Source organism: Acipenser ruthenus, chromosome 50, assembly GCF_902713425.1.
Source record: "Acipenser ruthenus chromosome 50, fAciRut3.2 maternal haplotype, whole genome shotgun sequence".
Taxonomy (NCBI): Eukaryota; Metazoa; Chordata; class Actinopteri; order Acipenseriformes; family Acipenseridae; genus Acipenser; species Acipenser ruthenus.
The window spans coordinates 1,046,421-1,062,241 of NC_081238.1; the positions used below are offsets into that span (position 1 = coordinate 1,046,421).

The 15,821-nt window shown below is 47.0% G+C and overlaps 2 protein-coding genes across 6 annotated transcripts in view; one reads left to right on the top strand and one right to left on the bottom strand.

Annotated features, from left to right (window-relative positions):
- Nucleotides 1–10,599, top strand: part of LOC117968835 (arf-GAP with coiled-coil, ANK repeat and PH domain-containing protein 1-like) — a 34,199-nt gene extending 23,600 nt beyond the window's left edge. For all 3 annotated transcript variants that reach the window (XM_059015625.1, XM_059015626.1, XM_059015624.1), the window contains 8 exons: nucleotides 1,045–1,139; nucleotides 1,754–1,941; nucleotides 2,727–2,792; nucleotides 3,603–3,802; nucleotides 4,249–4,358; nucleotides 4,901–5,011; nucleotides 5,476–5,540; nucleotides 8,702–10,599. In XM_059015625.1, coding sequence (XP_058871608.1) covers nucleotides 1,045–1,139; nucleotides 1,754–1,941; nucleotides 2,727–2,792; nucleotides 3,603–3,802; nucleotides 4,249–4,358; nucleotides 4,901–5,011; nucleotides 5,476–5,540; nucleotides 8,702–8,808 — 942 coding nt within the window. In that variant the 3' untranslated portion in view covers nucleotides 8,809–10,599. The remainder of the gene's footprint in view (nucleotides 1–1,044; nucleotides 1,140–1,753; nucleotides 1,942–2,726; nucleotides 2,793–3,602; nucleotides 3,803–4,248; nucleotides 4,359–4,900; nucleotides 5,012–5,475; nucleotides 5,541–8,701) is intronic.
- Nucleotides 10,600–11,051: 452 nt separating this feature from the next.
- The window catches only part of LOC117404451 (monocarboxylate transporter 13), a 19,051-nt gene continuing 14,281 nt past the window's right edge, over nucleotides 11,052–15,821 (bottom strand). For all 3 annotated transcript variants that reach the window (XM_059015628.1, XM_059015627.1, XM_059015629.1), the window contains exons 6-7: nucleotides 13,548–14,070; nucleotides 11,052–12,401 (exon numbers count right to left, since the gene is read on the bottom strand). In XM_059015628.1, coding sequence (XP_058871611.1) covers nucleotides 12,097–12,401; nucleotides 13,548–14,070 — 828 coding nt within the window. In that variant the 3' untranslated portion in view covers nucleotides 11,052–12,096. The remainder of the gene's footprint in view (nucleotides 12,402–13,547; nucleotides 14,071–15,821) is intronic.

The window sequence follows — 15,821 nt, forward strand, 5'->3', positions numbered from 1 at the left end:
GGAAGCATTGTAAAGCACAGAGAGGTCTGGTAAAGCATAGGGAAGCATTGTAAAACACAGAGAGGTCTGGTAAAGCATAGGGAAGCATTGTAAAGCACAGAGAGGTGTGGTAAAGCATAGGGAAGCATTGTAAAGCACAGAGAGGTGTGGTAAAGCATAGGGAAGCATTGCAAAGCACAGAGAGGTCTGGTAAAGCATAGGGAAGCATTGTAAAGCACAGAGAGGTCTGGTAAAGCATAGGGAAGCATTGCAAAGCACAGAGAGGTCTGGTAAAGCATAGGGAAGCATTGCAAAGCACAGAGAGGTCTGGTAAAGCATAGGGAAGCATTGCAAAGCACAGAGAGGTCTGGTAAAGCATAGGGAAGCATTGCAAAGTACAGGGAGGTGTGGTAAAGCATAGGCAAGCATTGTAAAGCACAGAGAGGTGTGGTAAAGCATAGGGAAGCATTGTAAAGCACAGAGAGGTGTGGTAAAGCATAGGGAAGCATTGTAAAGCACAGAGAGGTTTGGTAAAGCATAGGCAAGCATTGTAAAGCACAGAGAGGTGTGGTAAAGCATAGGGAAGCATTGTAAAGCACAGAGAGGTGTGGTAAAGCATAGGGAAGCATTGTAAAGCACAGAGAGGTCTGGTAAAGCATAGGGAAGCATTGTAAAGCACAGAGAGGTGTGGTAAAGCATAGGGAAGCATTGTAAAGCACAGAGAGGTGTGGTAAAGCATAGGGAAGCATTGTAAAGCACAGAGAGGTCTGGTAAAGCATAGGGAAGCATTGTAAAGCACAGAGAGGTGTGGTAAAGCATAGGGAAGCATTGTAAAGCACAGAGAGGTGTGGTAAAGCATACGTTACATTCTTACATGGTAAATCTGCAACATTATCAAGCAAATGAATCGATCCAAAGTGGCAGACCACTAGATGGCTTGTGTGTTATCTGATAACCTCTCTCTCCCTTTCTCTCTCTCTCTCTCTCTCTCTCTCTCTCTCTCTCTCTCTCTCTCTCTCTCTCTCTCCCTCCCTCTCTCCCTCTCTCCCTCTCTCTGTGTCTCAGTTAATGTGTGAGCTGGGAAACTCCACCATGAACAGTATCTATGAGGCCCGTATTGATGAGATGACCATCAAGAAACCTCATGCTGGGAGCCCCAGGTAGGAGCTCTGCACAGCGACCTTGCTTCAGGAACCAACTAGTGATGAAGGCACTGGAGCCCAAACGCTGGTCTGCTTGACTCAGTTTAGTTTCAATAACCCTGATGAAGGCACTAGAGCCCAAACGCTGGTCTGCTTGACTCGGTCTCTTCTAGTTTCAATAACACTGATGAAGGCACTAGAGCCCAAACGCTGGTCTGCTTGACTCAGTTTAGTTTCAATAACCCTGATGAAGGCACTAGAGCCCAAACGCTGGTCTGCTTGACTCAGTTTAGTTTCAATAACCCTGATGAAGGCACTAGAGCCCAAACGCTGGTCTGCTTGACTCAGTTTAGTTTCAATAACACTGATGAAGGCACTGGAGCCCAAACGCTGGTCTGCTTGACTCAGTCTCTTCTAGTTTCAATGACACTGATGAAGGCACTAGAGCCCAAACGCTGGTCTGCTTGACTCAGTCTCTTCTAGTTTCAATAACCCTGATGAAGGCACTAGAGCCCAAACGCTGGTCTGTTTTGGGTGCCTCTCCTCTCTCTGGTCCTGTGTTCACTGCTCTCTCTCTCTCTCTCTCTCTCTCTCTCTCTCTCTCTCTCTCTCTCTCTCTCTCTCTCTCTCAGGCAGGAGAAGGAGTCCTGGATCCGCTCCAAGTACGTCGAGAAGAAATTCATCCAGAAGCTTCCGGAGACGGGACGCCCTCTGCGCCGGTCCAGTGCCCGTCGGAACCGGGCCAACACCCAGGAGCGTCCCAGCGCCAGACCCCCCCTGAAACCCAAACCGGGCCGTGCCACCCTGCCCCGACTCGCAGGTACCACAAACAAACTCGCAATGAATTAGATTGAAAAAAAACTCCCAGAAGCACCACAGGCTGGCTGTCCAGACGCTTCTGAAGTGAAGAATGCGGGTGATTTTGTAGATGTTGAATACAGACCCCCCCCCCCCCCGTCTCGTTACACTCGGACCGCAGACACAGCGACCGCCTTGCTCTGATCTGGGGCTATAAAGCTGCGGGAGCAACACAATTGCAAACAGTCTTCTAATAGTGGAAAGGAAGGAAAGCCAAGAGAGACAGCCCTGTAGATCTGAATCCTGATTGTTGTTTATATTCTTATTATTGATGTATTTGGCAGATGCCTTTATCCACAGGTGTTACAGGGCAGCACAGGGTTACAATGCAAGCTTCATATTTAAATACAGTGTAGTTTACAGTCAGTGCAAATAATAACACTACTAGAATACAATATGAACTAGGATGCAGCAAGTTAGGATTACAGTGAGTTATATCTACAGTGACAGATTAGCAGTGCAATAGTGCAAGGATAGCGCAGCAGCTGAGGATCTAGTAACGTGGTGCTGAGGTCAGGCGAGTCCAGTGCAGAGCAGGAGGGGCAGATCAGGAGATCTACAAGCGCAGTCTGAACAGGGGGGTCTTGAGGAGGCGACGGGAGGCAGCGAGAGAGAGCGGAAGGCGAGAACAGGGATAGGGCAGAGATAGGGAGCCAGTGGAGGGTGCGAAGCAGAGGCATGAGAGTAGCGAGGTTGGGAGCAAACGAAGCAGGGAGAGCAGCGACTGATCCAGTGTGTTCCTCTCAGGTTTACCCAGCAGTAGCCCGGCCAGCAGTCTGAGTTCAAGCCGCAGCAGTCTGGCTTCTAACAAAGGTAAGAGAATCTCCTGGGACCTCGGAGCGGATCGCCTCCCAGCCGCTCAAACGGGGCGAGACTTTTTAATTTGTATTTTTTATTTCTTAAATTTTTTTTTTTATTTCAGGTGTGTTCATTTTTAGATTCTTTTAAGTGTTCTATTTCTAAAAACGAGTGTTTTTTTTTTTTGTTTTTTTTTACATTTTACAATTAAAAACCAATTTTTTAAGTTGTTCTTATCAAATTCTGTGTTAATGGAATGGTTTAAGTGTGTGTGTATCAGTGTGTGTGTGTGTGTGTGTGTGTGTGTCAGTGTGTGTGTGTTAGTGTGTGCGCGTGCGTGTGTGTCAGGGTGCGTGCGTGCGTGCGTGTGTGTGTGTGCGTGTGTGTCAGCGTGTGTGTGTGTGTGTCAGTGTCAGTGTGTGTGTGTGTCAGGGTGCGTGCGTGCGGGCGTGTGTGTGTGTGTCAGTGTGCGTTTGTGTGTGTAGTGTGTCAGTGTGTGTGTGTGTCAGTGTCAGTGTGTGTGTCAGTGTCAGTGTGTGTGTCAGGGTGCGTGCGTGCGTGCGTGCGTGCGTGCGTGTGTGTGTGTGTGAACAGTTTTGGGATCCTTGCAATGAAAGGCGCTGTAGAAATGTGAGTCATTTAGCAGACGCTTTTATCCAAAGCGACTTACAGAGACTAGGGGGGTGAACTATGCATCATCAACTGCTGCTGCTGCTGCTGCTGCAGAGTCTGCTACCAGCTAGTGGTCTTGGTCGACTGTCCTGTGGAGGGCGGTTCTGCTGGCACGGTGGTTTGCAGGCGCCTCTCAGCCTGTGTGTCTTGCAGACGGGGAGGAGGACCCGGTTGAAGACAGGGCGGACCGGGAGGATGATCTGAGCACGCTCCACCCCGGGGCTCTGCTCTTCCGGGCCGCGGCGCTGCAGAGCTTCCCCATGATGGCGGACGCGCTGGCGCACGGAGCCGACGTCAACTGGGTCAACGCCGCTGAGGAGAACCGCAGCCCGCTGATCCAGGCCGTGAGCGCGGTACGAGAGAGCCTTCCCCACTCCCCTCTCCCCTCATCGTTCCCCCTCCCTGAACCGCAGCCCTGCTGATCCAGACCGTGAGCGCGGTACGAGAGAGCCTTCCCCACTCCCCTCTCCCCTCATCGTTCCCCCTCCCTGAACCGCAGCCCTGCTGATCCAGGCCGTGAGCGCGGTACGAGAGAGCCTTCCCCACTCCCCTCTCCCCTCATCGTTCCCCCTCCCTGAACCGCAGCCCTGCTGATCCAGGCCGTGAGCGCGGTACGAGAGAGCCTTCCCCACTCCCCTCTCCCCTCATCGTTCCCCCTCCCTGAACCGCAGCCCCGCTGATACAGGCCATGAGACCAGACCATCCCCACTCGCCTCTCGCCCCCTCTCACTCATTTTTCCTTTGTATAAGCTGTGCTGACATCTCTCTCTCTCTCTCTCTCTCTCCTCCTGTATCCCAGGATTCCCTGGTGGCCTGCGAGTTCCTGCTTCAGAACGGAGCAAACGTCAATCAAACCGATGCTCGGGGGCGGGGCCCCATCCACCACGCCACGACCCTGGGTCACACGGGGTGAGAATACACCCCCTTGCACTGAATACACGCCCCTACACTGAGAATATACCCCCTGCACTGAATACACCTCCCTGCACTGAATACACCCCCTGCATTGAATACACCCCCTGCACTGAATACACCCCCTGCACTGAATACACCCCCTGCACTGAGAATACACCCCCCTGCACTGAGAATACACCTCCCTGCACTGAATACACCCCCTGCATTGAATACACCCCCTGCACTGAATACACCCCCTGCACTGAATACACCCCCTGCACTGAGAATACACCCCCCTGCACTGAGAATATACCCCCCCTGCACTGAATACACCCCCCTGCACTGAATACACCCCCCTGCACTGAATACACCGCAGGGAAGCTGTCTGCAGGGCTGGGGCTGCCAACGCTGGCCCTTCCACTCTTGGTCTTTGTTCCAACCCTGTCCTAAACTGTTCGATTGAACCATTCCAGAGCTTGGAGTAAGTAGTGATCTCATGTCAGCTGTTATGGGGAGTGCTGGGTGCTGAGCGGTGTGGTGTGTTGTGTTGTCGGCAGGCTGGTGTGTTTGTTCCTGAAGAGGGGAGCGGATCAGAGCGCCCGGGACGGGGATGGCAGAGACCCCCTCACCATCGCCATCGACAACGCCAACGCAGACATCGTCACACTGTGAGTGGAGCAGGGAGGAGGGAGGAGCCTGGTAGAGGAGGGAGGAGCCTGGTAGAGCAGGGAAGAGGGAGGAGCCTGGTGGAGGAGGGAGGAGCTTGGTAGAGCAGAGAAGAGGGAGGAGCCTGGTAGAACAGGGAGGAGCCTGGTAGAGCAGGGAAGAGGGAGGAGCCTGGTGGAGGAGGGAGGAGCTTGGTAGAGCAGAGAAGAGGGAGGGCCTGGTAGAGGAGGGAGGAGCCTGGTAGAGCAGGGAGGAGCCTGGTAGAGCAGGGAAGAGGGAGGAGACCAAATGCATGATGTAGTCTTATAAGAGCCGGATGTCTTTTTTCAGCTATCTTCAGTGTCATGCAGGAAAAGATTCATAGTTATGAATGATATAGAAAATAGACCACGTGCTTCTCTCACATATACTAGGCTAATGAAAGCTAGCATGCTCCTGACTCCTCTCTCTCTGTCGCCCCCTTTAGACTACGCCTGGCCAAGATGAAGGAGGAAATGATGCGCGAGATGGAAGGGTCCTACGGCCAATCAGGTCAATGCGGGGAGCAGGAGGGGGGGCGGGGTCGCCGGAAGAGCCTGCAGGCTCGAATGAACCAGCTGGCAGGGTGGGCAACCGGGGGGGACACCGAATAGGGGGGGGGCCCGGAATACCCCACAGAAAACACTCAAACAGAACCACACTGCACTGATACTCAGGAGACCCAGGGTCAGTTAGAATTAGAATTACAGCAGCATTGTCTGATGAAATTGTAAATTACAACACAGTGCTGCTTGGGTCACAATTCTAGTTACAATGATGCTACAGTAATTACAATTAAAACGACAATGACACTAACAAGTTAAATAAACAACTACACACGTTATCATGTTAACAAAAAGAAAAAACTATATATATATTTATACCAGTATACTGGGTGAATAAAAACACTACCTGTATTCAAAATTGTACATAATAACACAATGTATATTCATCAGTTTCTCTGGGTGACTAGAAAACACTGCTCTGTATTTAACCAGTTAAACTGAAAAGGTTCAATAAATGAACCTGCTTATCTGTGTTTTAAAGATCCCTATTCTGTGTTTAAACCCATCGAATCTGTAAATCTGTGTTTTAAAGATCCCTATTCTGTGTTTGCCAGAAAGTGTGTTCCCTTTCTCAGGAGATGTATCAATGTGTGTCTGTTACTGCGTCGCTGCACTGAAGCCTTTGTGTTTTCAATATTGTCGCAATCTTCTCAACGTGATGACAAACAGAATCAAGTGCTGTACAACAAGAAAATACTGCGTTTGTTAAAAATCTGCTAAATGAATGTGCCGTGAAATACGTTATTCATATATAAAACAAGCGCCAACATGTATTGCAGCAAAAATGGACCTTTGAAGGTCGTCCGCGAAATTCAAATCCTGTTTTACAGTATGCAATAGTCATTAAAGTGTTCCAGAGCGCCCCCTGCAGCGTGTACAAGAAACGCATTGCTGTGTCCCGTGCTGTTGTCCAAACAAAATACTTTTGCCTTTTTTAGGACGTGTGATTTTTCAAAACGTTTCAAAAGAGTCGGCAATGCGTTTTCAAAACATCACGCCGCGATCCGGACCGGGACATCGCAAAGGGGAACAGGCTTGTTGTGAACATTGCAGGGGGTGTGGGACACTTTTTAGGGTTGTATTCAATCAAAACACACAGAGCCTGCTTTGTTCCCCTGTTGGCGATCCCAGATTCGTTTCTGACTCTTCTGCGAATGCCTGCTGTTTCCAGATTTCTTTTACAGCGCTAATCAATCAGACAGCTATGGCCAGGATTCAATCAGAATTGCCCTTATATAGCTATAGCGGTGCCATAGCTTTCCAGCCTGTGTTAAGTTTGATTGAATGGCGTTTTAAAAAGCTGTGTTGATTGAATCCACCCTATAAATTAAATCTGGACTGGGGTGTAATACAGTTAGGGGTTCTTAATTTTTTGGGGGGGGGGTTAAACTGACACCCCGTTCTCAAAACCAGTTGATCAGGGCTGTATTTCTTTCTCAGTTATCACAGATTTCATAATTGCTGTGTAATATGCAGATCCCATTTCTGAAAGAATCGTGTAAATATACAGATTTTTTTTTTTAGCATTTAAAAATAAATACAGCAAGCGTTTGTCTGTTTGACGCGCTGCCTGTCACGCTGCATCCAGGAACCTGGCAGCTGGTTTCTTTATGCTTCCTTCCAGTAAATGATTGAACACACACTGCACGATTTCTTCAAAATGTTTTCAACTAAAAAGACACCAGCTGCATCAAAGACTGGCAATATTTCTGCTAAAGATGGCTCTGTATTGTGTTTGATAATTCGCTGCTGGTGAAAATCTTGAAATACCTATTTTTAGACCATAAAATGCGGTGAAATAAGCCATCTTTTACAGTGAAAATAAAATACAGCTCTCTAATACAATCCTGTAGTGTTTTAAAATTCATAGTCACCCTGTGTTTTCTGAAGCCCAATTGAGAACCCCTCACTATAGCGCTTTCAGTCCGCGTGTCCTGTCGCGTGGCCCTGTGGTCTGTGAAGTGTTTCATCGCTCTGTCTCTCTGTCTCTCTCTCTCTCTCTCTCTCTCTGCTCCCCAGTCGTCCGGGGGAGCTGCAGTGTTTGCAAGCTTTGTGTTGTCACCAGCCTTCTGCATTCAAACAGGTAAAACCGTTCGGATTTTATGCATTTGAAAGTCTTGACGCTGTGCCGGCATTTTCTTTGTTTTTATGGAGCTACCTTATACCCTGCACTTCCATATTCAGACTTTTAAAAACGCGTTTTGAGATTTGAAAACCTACCTGGAGGAAATTGCCAGACGAAGAAGCAATCGCAGGAATACCTAGATGTTTTAAAAGGAGGGTAACGCTGTACTCAAAGTGATTACTGTGTGTTTACGTTGTAGTTCCTTTGCAAAGACATGTGTGTTTACACATCGTTACTTAGGCATAGTTAAAACAAATTTGCACGATATAACCCGAACCCTTTTCGGATACAGTTTTGTACAAACGTTTACCATGCAAACAGATGTCTGCATTCAGTACATTGTAACTGCATAATCCCATTGTGGTGATATGTAAGCGCACGTGTGTTTACTAACTACTGTGTAAACACACAGTAATCTGAGACGCACCATGGAAAGTGCAAAACAGGTCAGATTCCTGGAATGATTATGTGGGCTCCAGGCACTTCTAAATAGTTTAAGGTACTCCCTTGTATATTCTATAGAGAAGAATGGATTTTCTAGTCTCCTTTAAGAATTGATACCCGTTTAGCTATTTGTGAATAATATTAAGATGTTTTATATTTTAGATATTTTAGAGAGAGACAGAGAGGAGTATAGTTCAGTATAATATAAGTTTGGCAGGTATAGTTCCATACAGGGCAGTTCAGTCTAGTTCAGTCATTCGTTCCCATAGCTGGAGAGACAGAGAGGAGCACAATTCTGTATGTTCCAGTCTAGTGCAGTTCAGTGCTGTGCTGTATCAGTTTTAATCCCTATAAAACCCCTTCTTTTCCTGCGTTACAGGAAATAGGATCCCAGCCTTCACATTAGTTTCCAAAGGGAACCACAGAACACAAGTGTGAAGCGCAGGTGGGGTCCTTTTAACTGTTACACAGGAAGGAAGTGAGCTGATCCAGGAAGTGTGTGTGTGTAACGCCCTTTCAATCCCGTTCTTGCGTTGCAGGTGATGAAACGTACCACGATATCTTCCGAGACTTCTCTCAGATGGCGTCCAATAACCCAGAGAAACTGAACCGCAGGAGTGACGACCTTAAGACCTCCACACTGTAGGGGGCGACGAAGTGCCCTGCCTGTCACTCGCTGCCTGCTATTGCTGGGGAGGTTGTCGTGGCGATTTTAGGCCACGGTCAGCCTGGTAAACATTAGGAGGGGAGACTCTGAAACCGTGAAATGCTGCCATTGTTTTTCACAATATATATATATATATATATTTTATTTTTTTTTTACTTCAGGGCTTAAAGACTTGTGTCTCTTGGTTTCAGGTAAAATAAATTATCTAAAGCAAAACATTTATGGTTGACTAATAAAGACCTACGAAGTGTTTTAAGATCTTCAGTAAATTTGTAATGTGATTTGTTGCTACCTGGTTGTAAACAAACTTTGCATTGGAAATGTGTCAATGTGGAATTGGTATAAAAAACCTGCCATTTAAAATGTCTGTTCGTTAGGTCGTTAATTAGTGTGTACGTTAAAACCGCACTTTAGCCATCTCAGTAAAAGACCACCTCTGCTTTTACCAACCGTTTTTACGTATGTGTTTGCCTGCAATACACTAGCTGTGCACTAGGTGGTGCTGGCGTGCATTAGTATAAATACCCTTTGACTGCCTACGTTATGTCAACAGAGGTTTTTGTTCCCCATTGCTTTATATGGGGAAATACCGGCATCCTCATAGGAGGTGACCATGCATTTGCGTGCTAGTCTTCCATTTTATATTTCTCTCTCTCTCTCTATAACTAACCTGTTGGGGTCCAAGCCTTCTCAATATTCATTGCGATAGGGACCACTCTGATTTGCAAGCATCATAAATAGGCAAACAGAATGTAATTGGAAACCGTTTGCTCGTTAATATAGCAAATTATGAATTTGTCGTTTTTGATTCAAATGCTGATTCAACATTTTCTAATGCAAATACGGAAGTGCGTAGGAACAATCACTTTACCAGACTGAGCCAATTCGCTTCAAATTACTTTTTAAAATCCTTTCAGCTGCAGTTACACCTTTTGACCAAGTGGTGGCACTGTGTGCTAAGGTAACATCGATCAAATACAGCAGTACAAAGCAAAAAAAAAAAAAACAATGTTATTTTGCAGCCCTAGGTGTTAAAAGTGTAAAATAATATATGACGTTGTATGAGTTTGTGTCTGTGTTTTAATAGCGTTGTCAGTGTCACTGTGTGTCCCTTGTTCAAAAGATCAGTAATACTGCTTGATCCCCAGAACAGAGTCAGAAATCAAGGCTTTAAAATCCATTCTCTTACTGCTTATTAGCTTTATTAATATTATTACTGGTACCCCTTTTAAAGGAGCGCTGACCATCTTTAAAATCCATTCTCTCATCACATATTAGCTTAATTAACACTCGCTGGCCCATAAGTCCATCTACCTGCTGCACACATTTGTGCATTATCTGCATATTAAGCTTTTAAAAAAAGCTGATTTTCAGATCAGCACTGCAGATTACCCAGGAGTTGCTGCTGTTTCCTGGTAGCTGGGCACTTCCTGTGCTGTAGGTACAGTCTCTCAAGTTCAGAGATCTGTTGGGGGTCAGGCAATGTCACTGGTTGATGGTTTTTATAAAGATGAGGATATCATGAAACTGCACTCCAGGATCGGCCGTTTTGGCTCTAGCTCCTCTATTTGGTTCACAATGCTGTCTCCATTTGTGAGCCAAAATGGCGGCAGTTGCCGAACCTGGTCTGCTGTTAATTTCAGTTAATTTCAGGCCTGCTGTGAGACAGCTGTATAGATTCTGTGTCTATTTGTGTTTTAATTGATTTGCTGTTTTTATTTTTTTCTTTCTGCATCATAAAAAGATTTTTAAATAAACTAATTAAATATTTTTCTTGGAGTCTGTGTAGCTCTTGTGTGTTTGCAATAAAAAAAGCAGAATTTCAGGAACAATTATTAGCTGCAAAACGTGTGTGTGTGTGTGTGTGTAGAGAAAAGACATTCCGGAATAATTATTAATGTCAAACTTCTCACTGTGGGTGACGCTAGCATTTCTTTTGGTGGCTGTAGTGTGGAGTAGTGGTTAGGGCTCTGGACTCTTGACCGGAGGGTCGTGGGTTCAATCCCAGGTGGGGGAGACACTGCTGCTGTACCCTTGAGTAAGGTACTTTACCTAGATTGCTCCAGTAAAAACCCAACTGTATAAATGGGGAATTGTATGTAAAAATAATGTGATATCTTGTAACAATTGTAAGTCGCCCTGGATAAGGGCGTCTGCTAAGAAATAAATAATAATAATAATAAAACAGAATTTGCTTTTTGCAAAGAATGACACACACACGCTTTATCTACAAATAAGAATATTAAATATTGAAATAGACAAATGTTACAAATCGCTGTTTTCAAAAGAAATATATATATATTTTTCTCATTAAAATCCTCATTGCATTTCAATATATAAAAGGATAAAATAAGACTTGACTAACTAGTCCCTGGCTGGGTTTCAATCCTGTAATCTGTGCCAGCAGCACAAACACCTAACAAAACAACTGTAAGGATGATTTCAACCAGGATTTAAACACAAAGCTTCCTAAACTAGAGAAAAATAAGCAGACAAACCTTTCCTTTTTCACTAGCAGTGCCGTACCGCTGATCACTTCATGAGAACATTTTAAAATCACAAATGTGAAAGAAAGGCAGTTTCTCCAGACTGCACTCCTCCTCGGTGTTTGCACGCTCATTAACCCTTTCAGTCGTAACTGTTTCAAAGAACGCCACGGCCTGTGTGAAGGAAAGAAGCGACCCGAGGTTTCTGTGTTGTGATAAAAAGCAACTTTGAAACACCCTGCCGCGGCTGTGCTGTTATACAGGCGAGTGCAGACTCGTGGAAGTTTGAGGAGATTCCTCCACTGGAATACAGGAGTGATTTTTCAATACGTCTGGGGTTAAAAAGTACTGACTTTATGAAATCCCATCTACCAGATTATATGTTTTTGTTCTCATGTATACTCGATAAGAAGTTACTTTTTCAATCATATAATTTTGCATTCTTCAGTAATAATTCAGGACTGAAAGGGTTAAACAGGTTTCATGTTTATACACACACACACACACCTATACACACAGACAGACACACACACACACCCCTATACACAAACAGACACACACACACCAGACACACACACACACACACCTACACACACACACAGACAAACACACACATACACACAGACAGACAAACACACACACAGACACCTATACACACACACAGACAGACAGACACACACACACACACCCCCCCCCCCCCCCCTACACACAGACAGACAAGCTCCTGTTCTGATTGGCTCACAGAGGTAGACGAATAAGTTGATTGGCTTGTTTGGCTGCATCAGCAGTTTGCGTCCTCGACCCGCGTAGCACTGTGGTTCTGACCCGACCCGGAGAAGGTCACGGTCTCACTCGGTCCGGTCACCAGGGCCGCTTGGGGTTCCATGGAGTTCAGGGGTTCTGGTTGGCTGCTGCTGCTGGGCCTGGTTCCGTTGGTTATTGGTCCAGGCTCGGGGCACTGGTTCTGAGGGCCCGAACAGGAGAAGAAGCGGGGCAGAGCAAACAGAACCAGCGTCCCGGCCAGCAGGAACGCCCCCGCGACCAGGAACGAGGCAGTGAAATCCCCAGTGAGGTCCCTGAGCCAGCCTGAGGGGAAGACGGGCAGCGAGTTACACGAGAGACACAGCATTCACACACACAGGGCAGCGAGTTACACGAGACACAGCATTCACACACACAGGGCAGCGAGTTATACGAGAGACACAGCATTCACACACACAGGGCAGCGAGTTATACGAGAGACACAGCATTCACACACACACAGGGCAGCGAGTTATACGAGAGACACAGCATTCACACACACACAGGGCAGCGAGTTATACGAGAGACACAGCATTCACACACACACAGGGCAGCGAGTTATACGAGAGACACAGCATTCACACACACACAGGGCAGCGAGTTATACGAGAGACACAGCATTCACACACACACAGGGCAGCGAGTTATACGAGAGACACAGCATTCACACACACACAGGGCAGCGAGTTACACGAGAGACACAGCATTCACACACACAGGGCAGCGAGTTACACGAGACACAGCATTCACACACACAGGGCAGCGAGTTATACGAGAGACACAGCATTCACACACACAGGGCAGCGAGTTATACGAGAGACACAGCATTCACACACACACAGGGCAGCGAGTTATACGAGAGACACAGCATTCACACACACACAGGGCAGCGAGTTATACGAGAGACACAGCATTCACACACACACAGGGCAGCGAGTTATACGAGAGACACAGCATTCACACACACACAGGGCAGCGAGTTATACGAGAGACACAGCATTCACACACACACAGGGCAGCGAGTTATACGAGAGACACAGCATTCACACACACACAGGGCAGCGAGTTACACGAGAGACACAGCATTCACACACACAGGGCAGCGAGTTACACGAGAGACACAGCATTCACACACACAGGGCAGCGAGTTATACGAGAGACACAGCATTCACACACACAGGGCAGCGAGTTATACGAGAGACACAGCATTCACACACACACAGGGCAGCGAGTTACACGAGAGACACAGCATTCACACACACACAGGGCAGCGAGTTATACAAGAGACGCAGCATTGAATTAATAACAGATAAAAAATTAGATAAAAAGCTAGCTTGTAGAAATTGAACAATTCAAAGAAATTGGAAATTGGAATTTAAAAAAAAAAATAAGTGCTCTCTGAAGACACACGCAAAGTGCCCCCCCTCTCACCTGACAGCGGGGACCCCAGCAGCCCCCCCACGCTCTCGATCATCTGCAGCAGCCCCAGCGCCCCGAAGATGCGCCCCACTCCCACGATATCGGGGAGCAGCGAGAACACCACGGGGGTCATGGCTCCGGAGCAGAACCCGTAGACCAGCCCCAGGGCGAGCAGGACGGGGTAGGAGCTGCCGAGCGGGATCACCAGCATGGAGAGGCCGGTCAGCCCCGTCCACAGAGCCAGGATGTGAGGCAGCCTCACCCTGCGCAGGTCCGACACCCAGCCAGACACGCCCCGGCCCAGCAGGTCCGTCAGCGCGGTCAGAGACATGACCAGGGCCGCCTGGTACTCGGAGAAGCCCTTCCGTTGGATGTGTGCCACCAGGTGGACATAGGGGATGAAGTAGCCGGCGTTGAAGAGGGTGATGGCGGCCGTGTAGGTGAGGAAGGGCCAGTGCCGGAGCAAGGAGAGGTCGAACAGGGACCACAGCCTGGAGAGGAGCGGGGGGGAGGAGGAGGAGGAGGAGCTGGGGTGCTGGGAAAAACAATGGAAAAGAAAGCCTTGCATTAGACCAGGGCTTCTCAAAACCAGCGCTTTCTGGTTTTCGTTTCAACTGAGCGCTCAATTACTTATTATTTGTTTATTTAGCAGACGCCTTTATCCAAGGCGACTTACAGAGACTAGGGTGTGTGAACTATGCATCAGCTGCAGAGTCACTTACAACTACGTCTCACCCGAAAGACGGAGCACAAGGAGGTTAAGCTGAGGGTCACACAATGAGTCAGTGGTTGAGGTGGGATTTGAACCGGGGACCTCCTGGTTACAAGACCTTTTCTTTAACCACTGGACCACACAGCCTCTTAACCCTTAACTGAACTAATCACTTGCTTGATTAGACCTTTTTTTTAATTGTTCTCAGCTCAAAGTTGCAGATGTCAAGTTATAAGATTTTACAGTTAACACATAATTAACTGTTTAAAAACTGGATAAAAACTGGAAAAGTATTAGTTCAATTAGGGGTGTGTTAGTTCAGTAATTGAGAGCTCAGAAGACACGAGAAGCCCGATATATTAGACATTACCCTTGCAGAGGTGTGAATGGTTCTACAATACAGTAGTCACATCAGCAGGGGAAAACAAAAATACGCAGTGACAGAGAAGTGTGAATCAAAACTCAACGTCAAATCAAGTGTGTCTCCCTGAACAACTGTCCTGGCCCTTATTACCTGATCTGAATGAAGCGAGTCTGTTCTGCACCGCTCACAACTCCATAAGAAATTCTGTAGAGATGCCAAACTCAGTCAAGCAGACAAAAGGTTTCAGCTTGTGTCTGGACCTAGCTAAGCTCTCCTGTGAGCCCTGGGGTGAGTCTGGCTGCTCTTCGCTGGACTCTCTCCAGTCACAGCGTCCTTTTTGTGTTACGGAGAGAGCAGAACTGAACACAGTATTGTAAGCGTCCCCAGTGCGTCACGCAGCCTCGTCAGAACCGCCTTGGACTGAACCTTTTGCCTATAGAACCCGTTCTGTTTGCTTCTGGGGTTTTGATAATAAGGTGCTGGTGAGATGTCTTGATCCTTCCACCTTAAAACCTAAACGTGTTTGCCCTTGGCATTCTTCCTGCAGCTACAGAAGTAACATTTACCTCATAAATAAATCGCCAGTCTGTCAGTGTAGGAATGCTGGGAAATTCTCACCACATGAACACAGACTGCGGACAGTTTGGTCGTGTTTTGCTTCTAGCTTTCTTTCTTTCTATCTCTCTGTTTCTTATTTCTCTATCATCTTTCTTTCCTTCTATTTTCTCTCATTTCTTTTGTTTCTTTCCTTCTCTTTCTATCTTTCTTTTTCTATCTCTTTTTATCATCTTTTTGTTCTCTCTCTCATTTGTCTCATTTCTCTCTCTTTCTCATGTCGGTCTCTCATTTCTGTCTCTCATTTCTGTCTCTCTCATGTCTGTCTGTCTGTCTCTCTCATGTCTGTCTCTCTCTCATTTCTGTCTCTCATGTCTGTCTCTCATTTCTGTCTCTCTCATGTCTGTGTCTGTCTCTCTCTCATGTCTGTCTCTCTCTCTCTCATTTCTGTCTCTCATGTCTGTCTCTCTCATTTCTGTCTCTCTCTCATGTCTGTCTCTCTCTCGTCTGTCTCTCTCATTTCTGTCTCTCTCTCATGTCTGTCTGTCTCTCTCATGTCTGTCTCTCTCATGTCTGTCTCTCTCATGTCTGTCTCTCTCTCATGTCGGTCTCTCTCATGTCGGTCTCTCTCGCTCATGTCGGTCGGTCTCTCTCG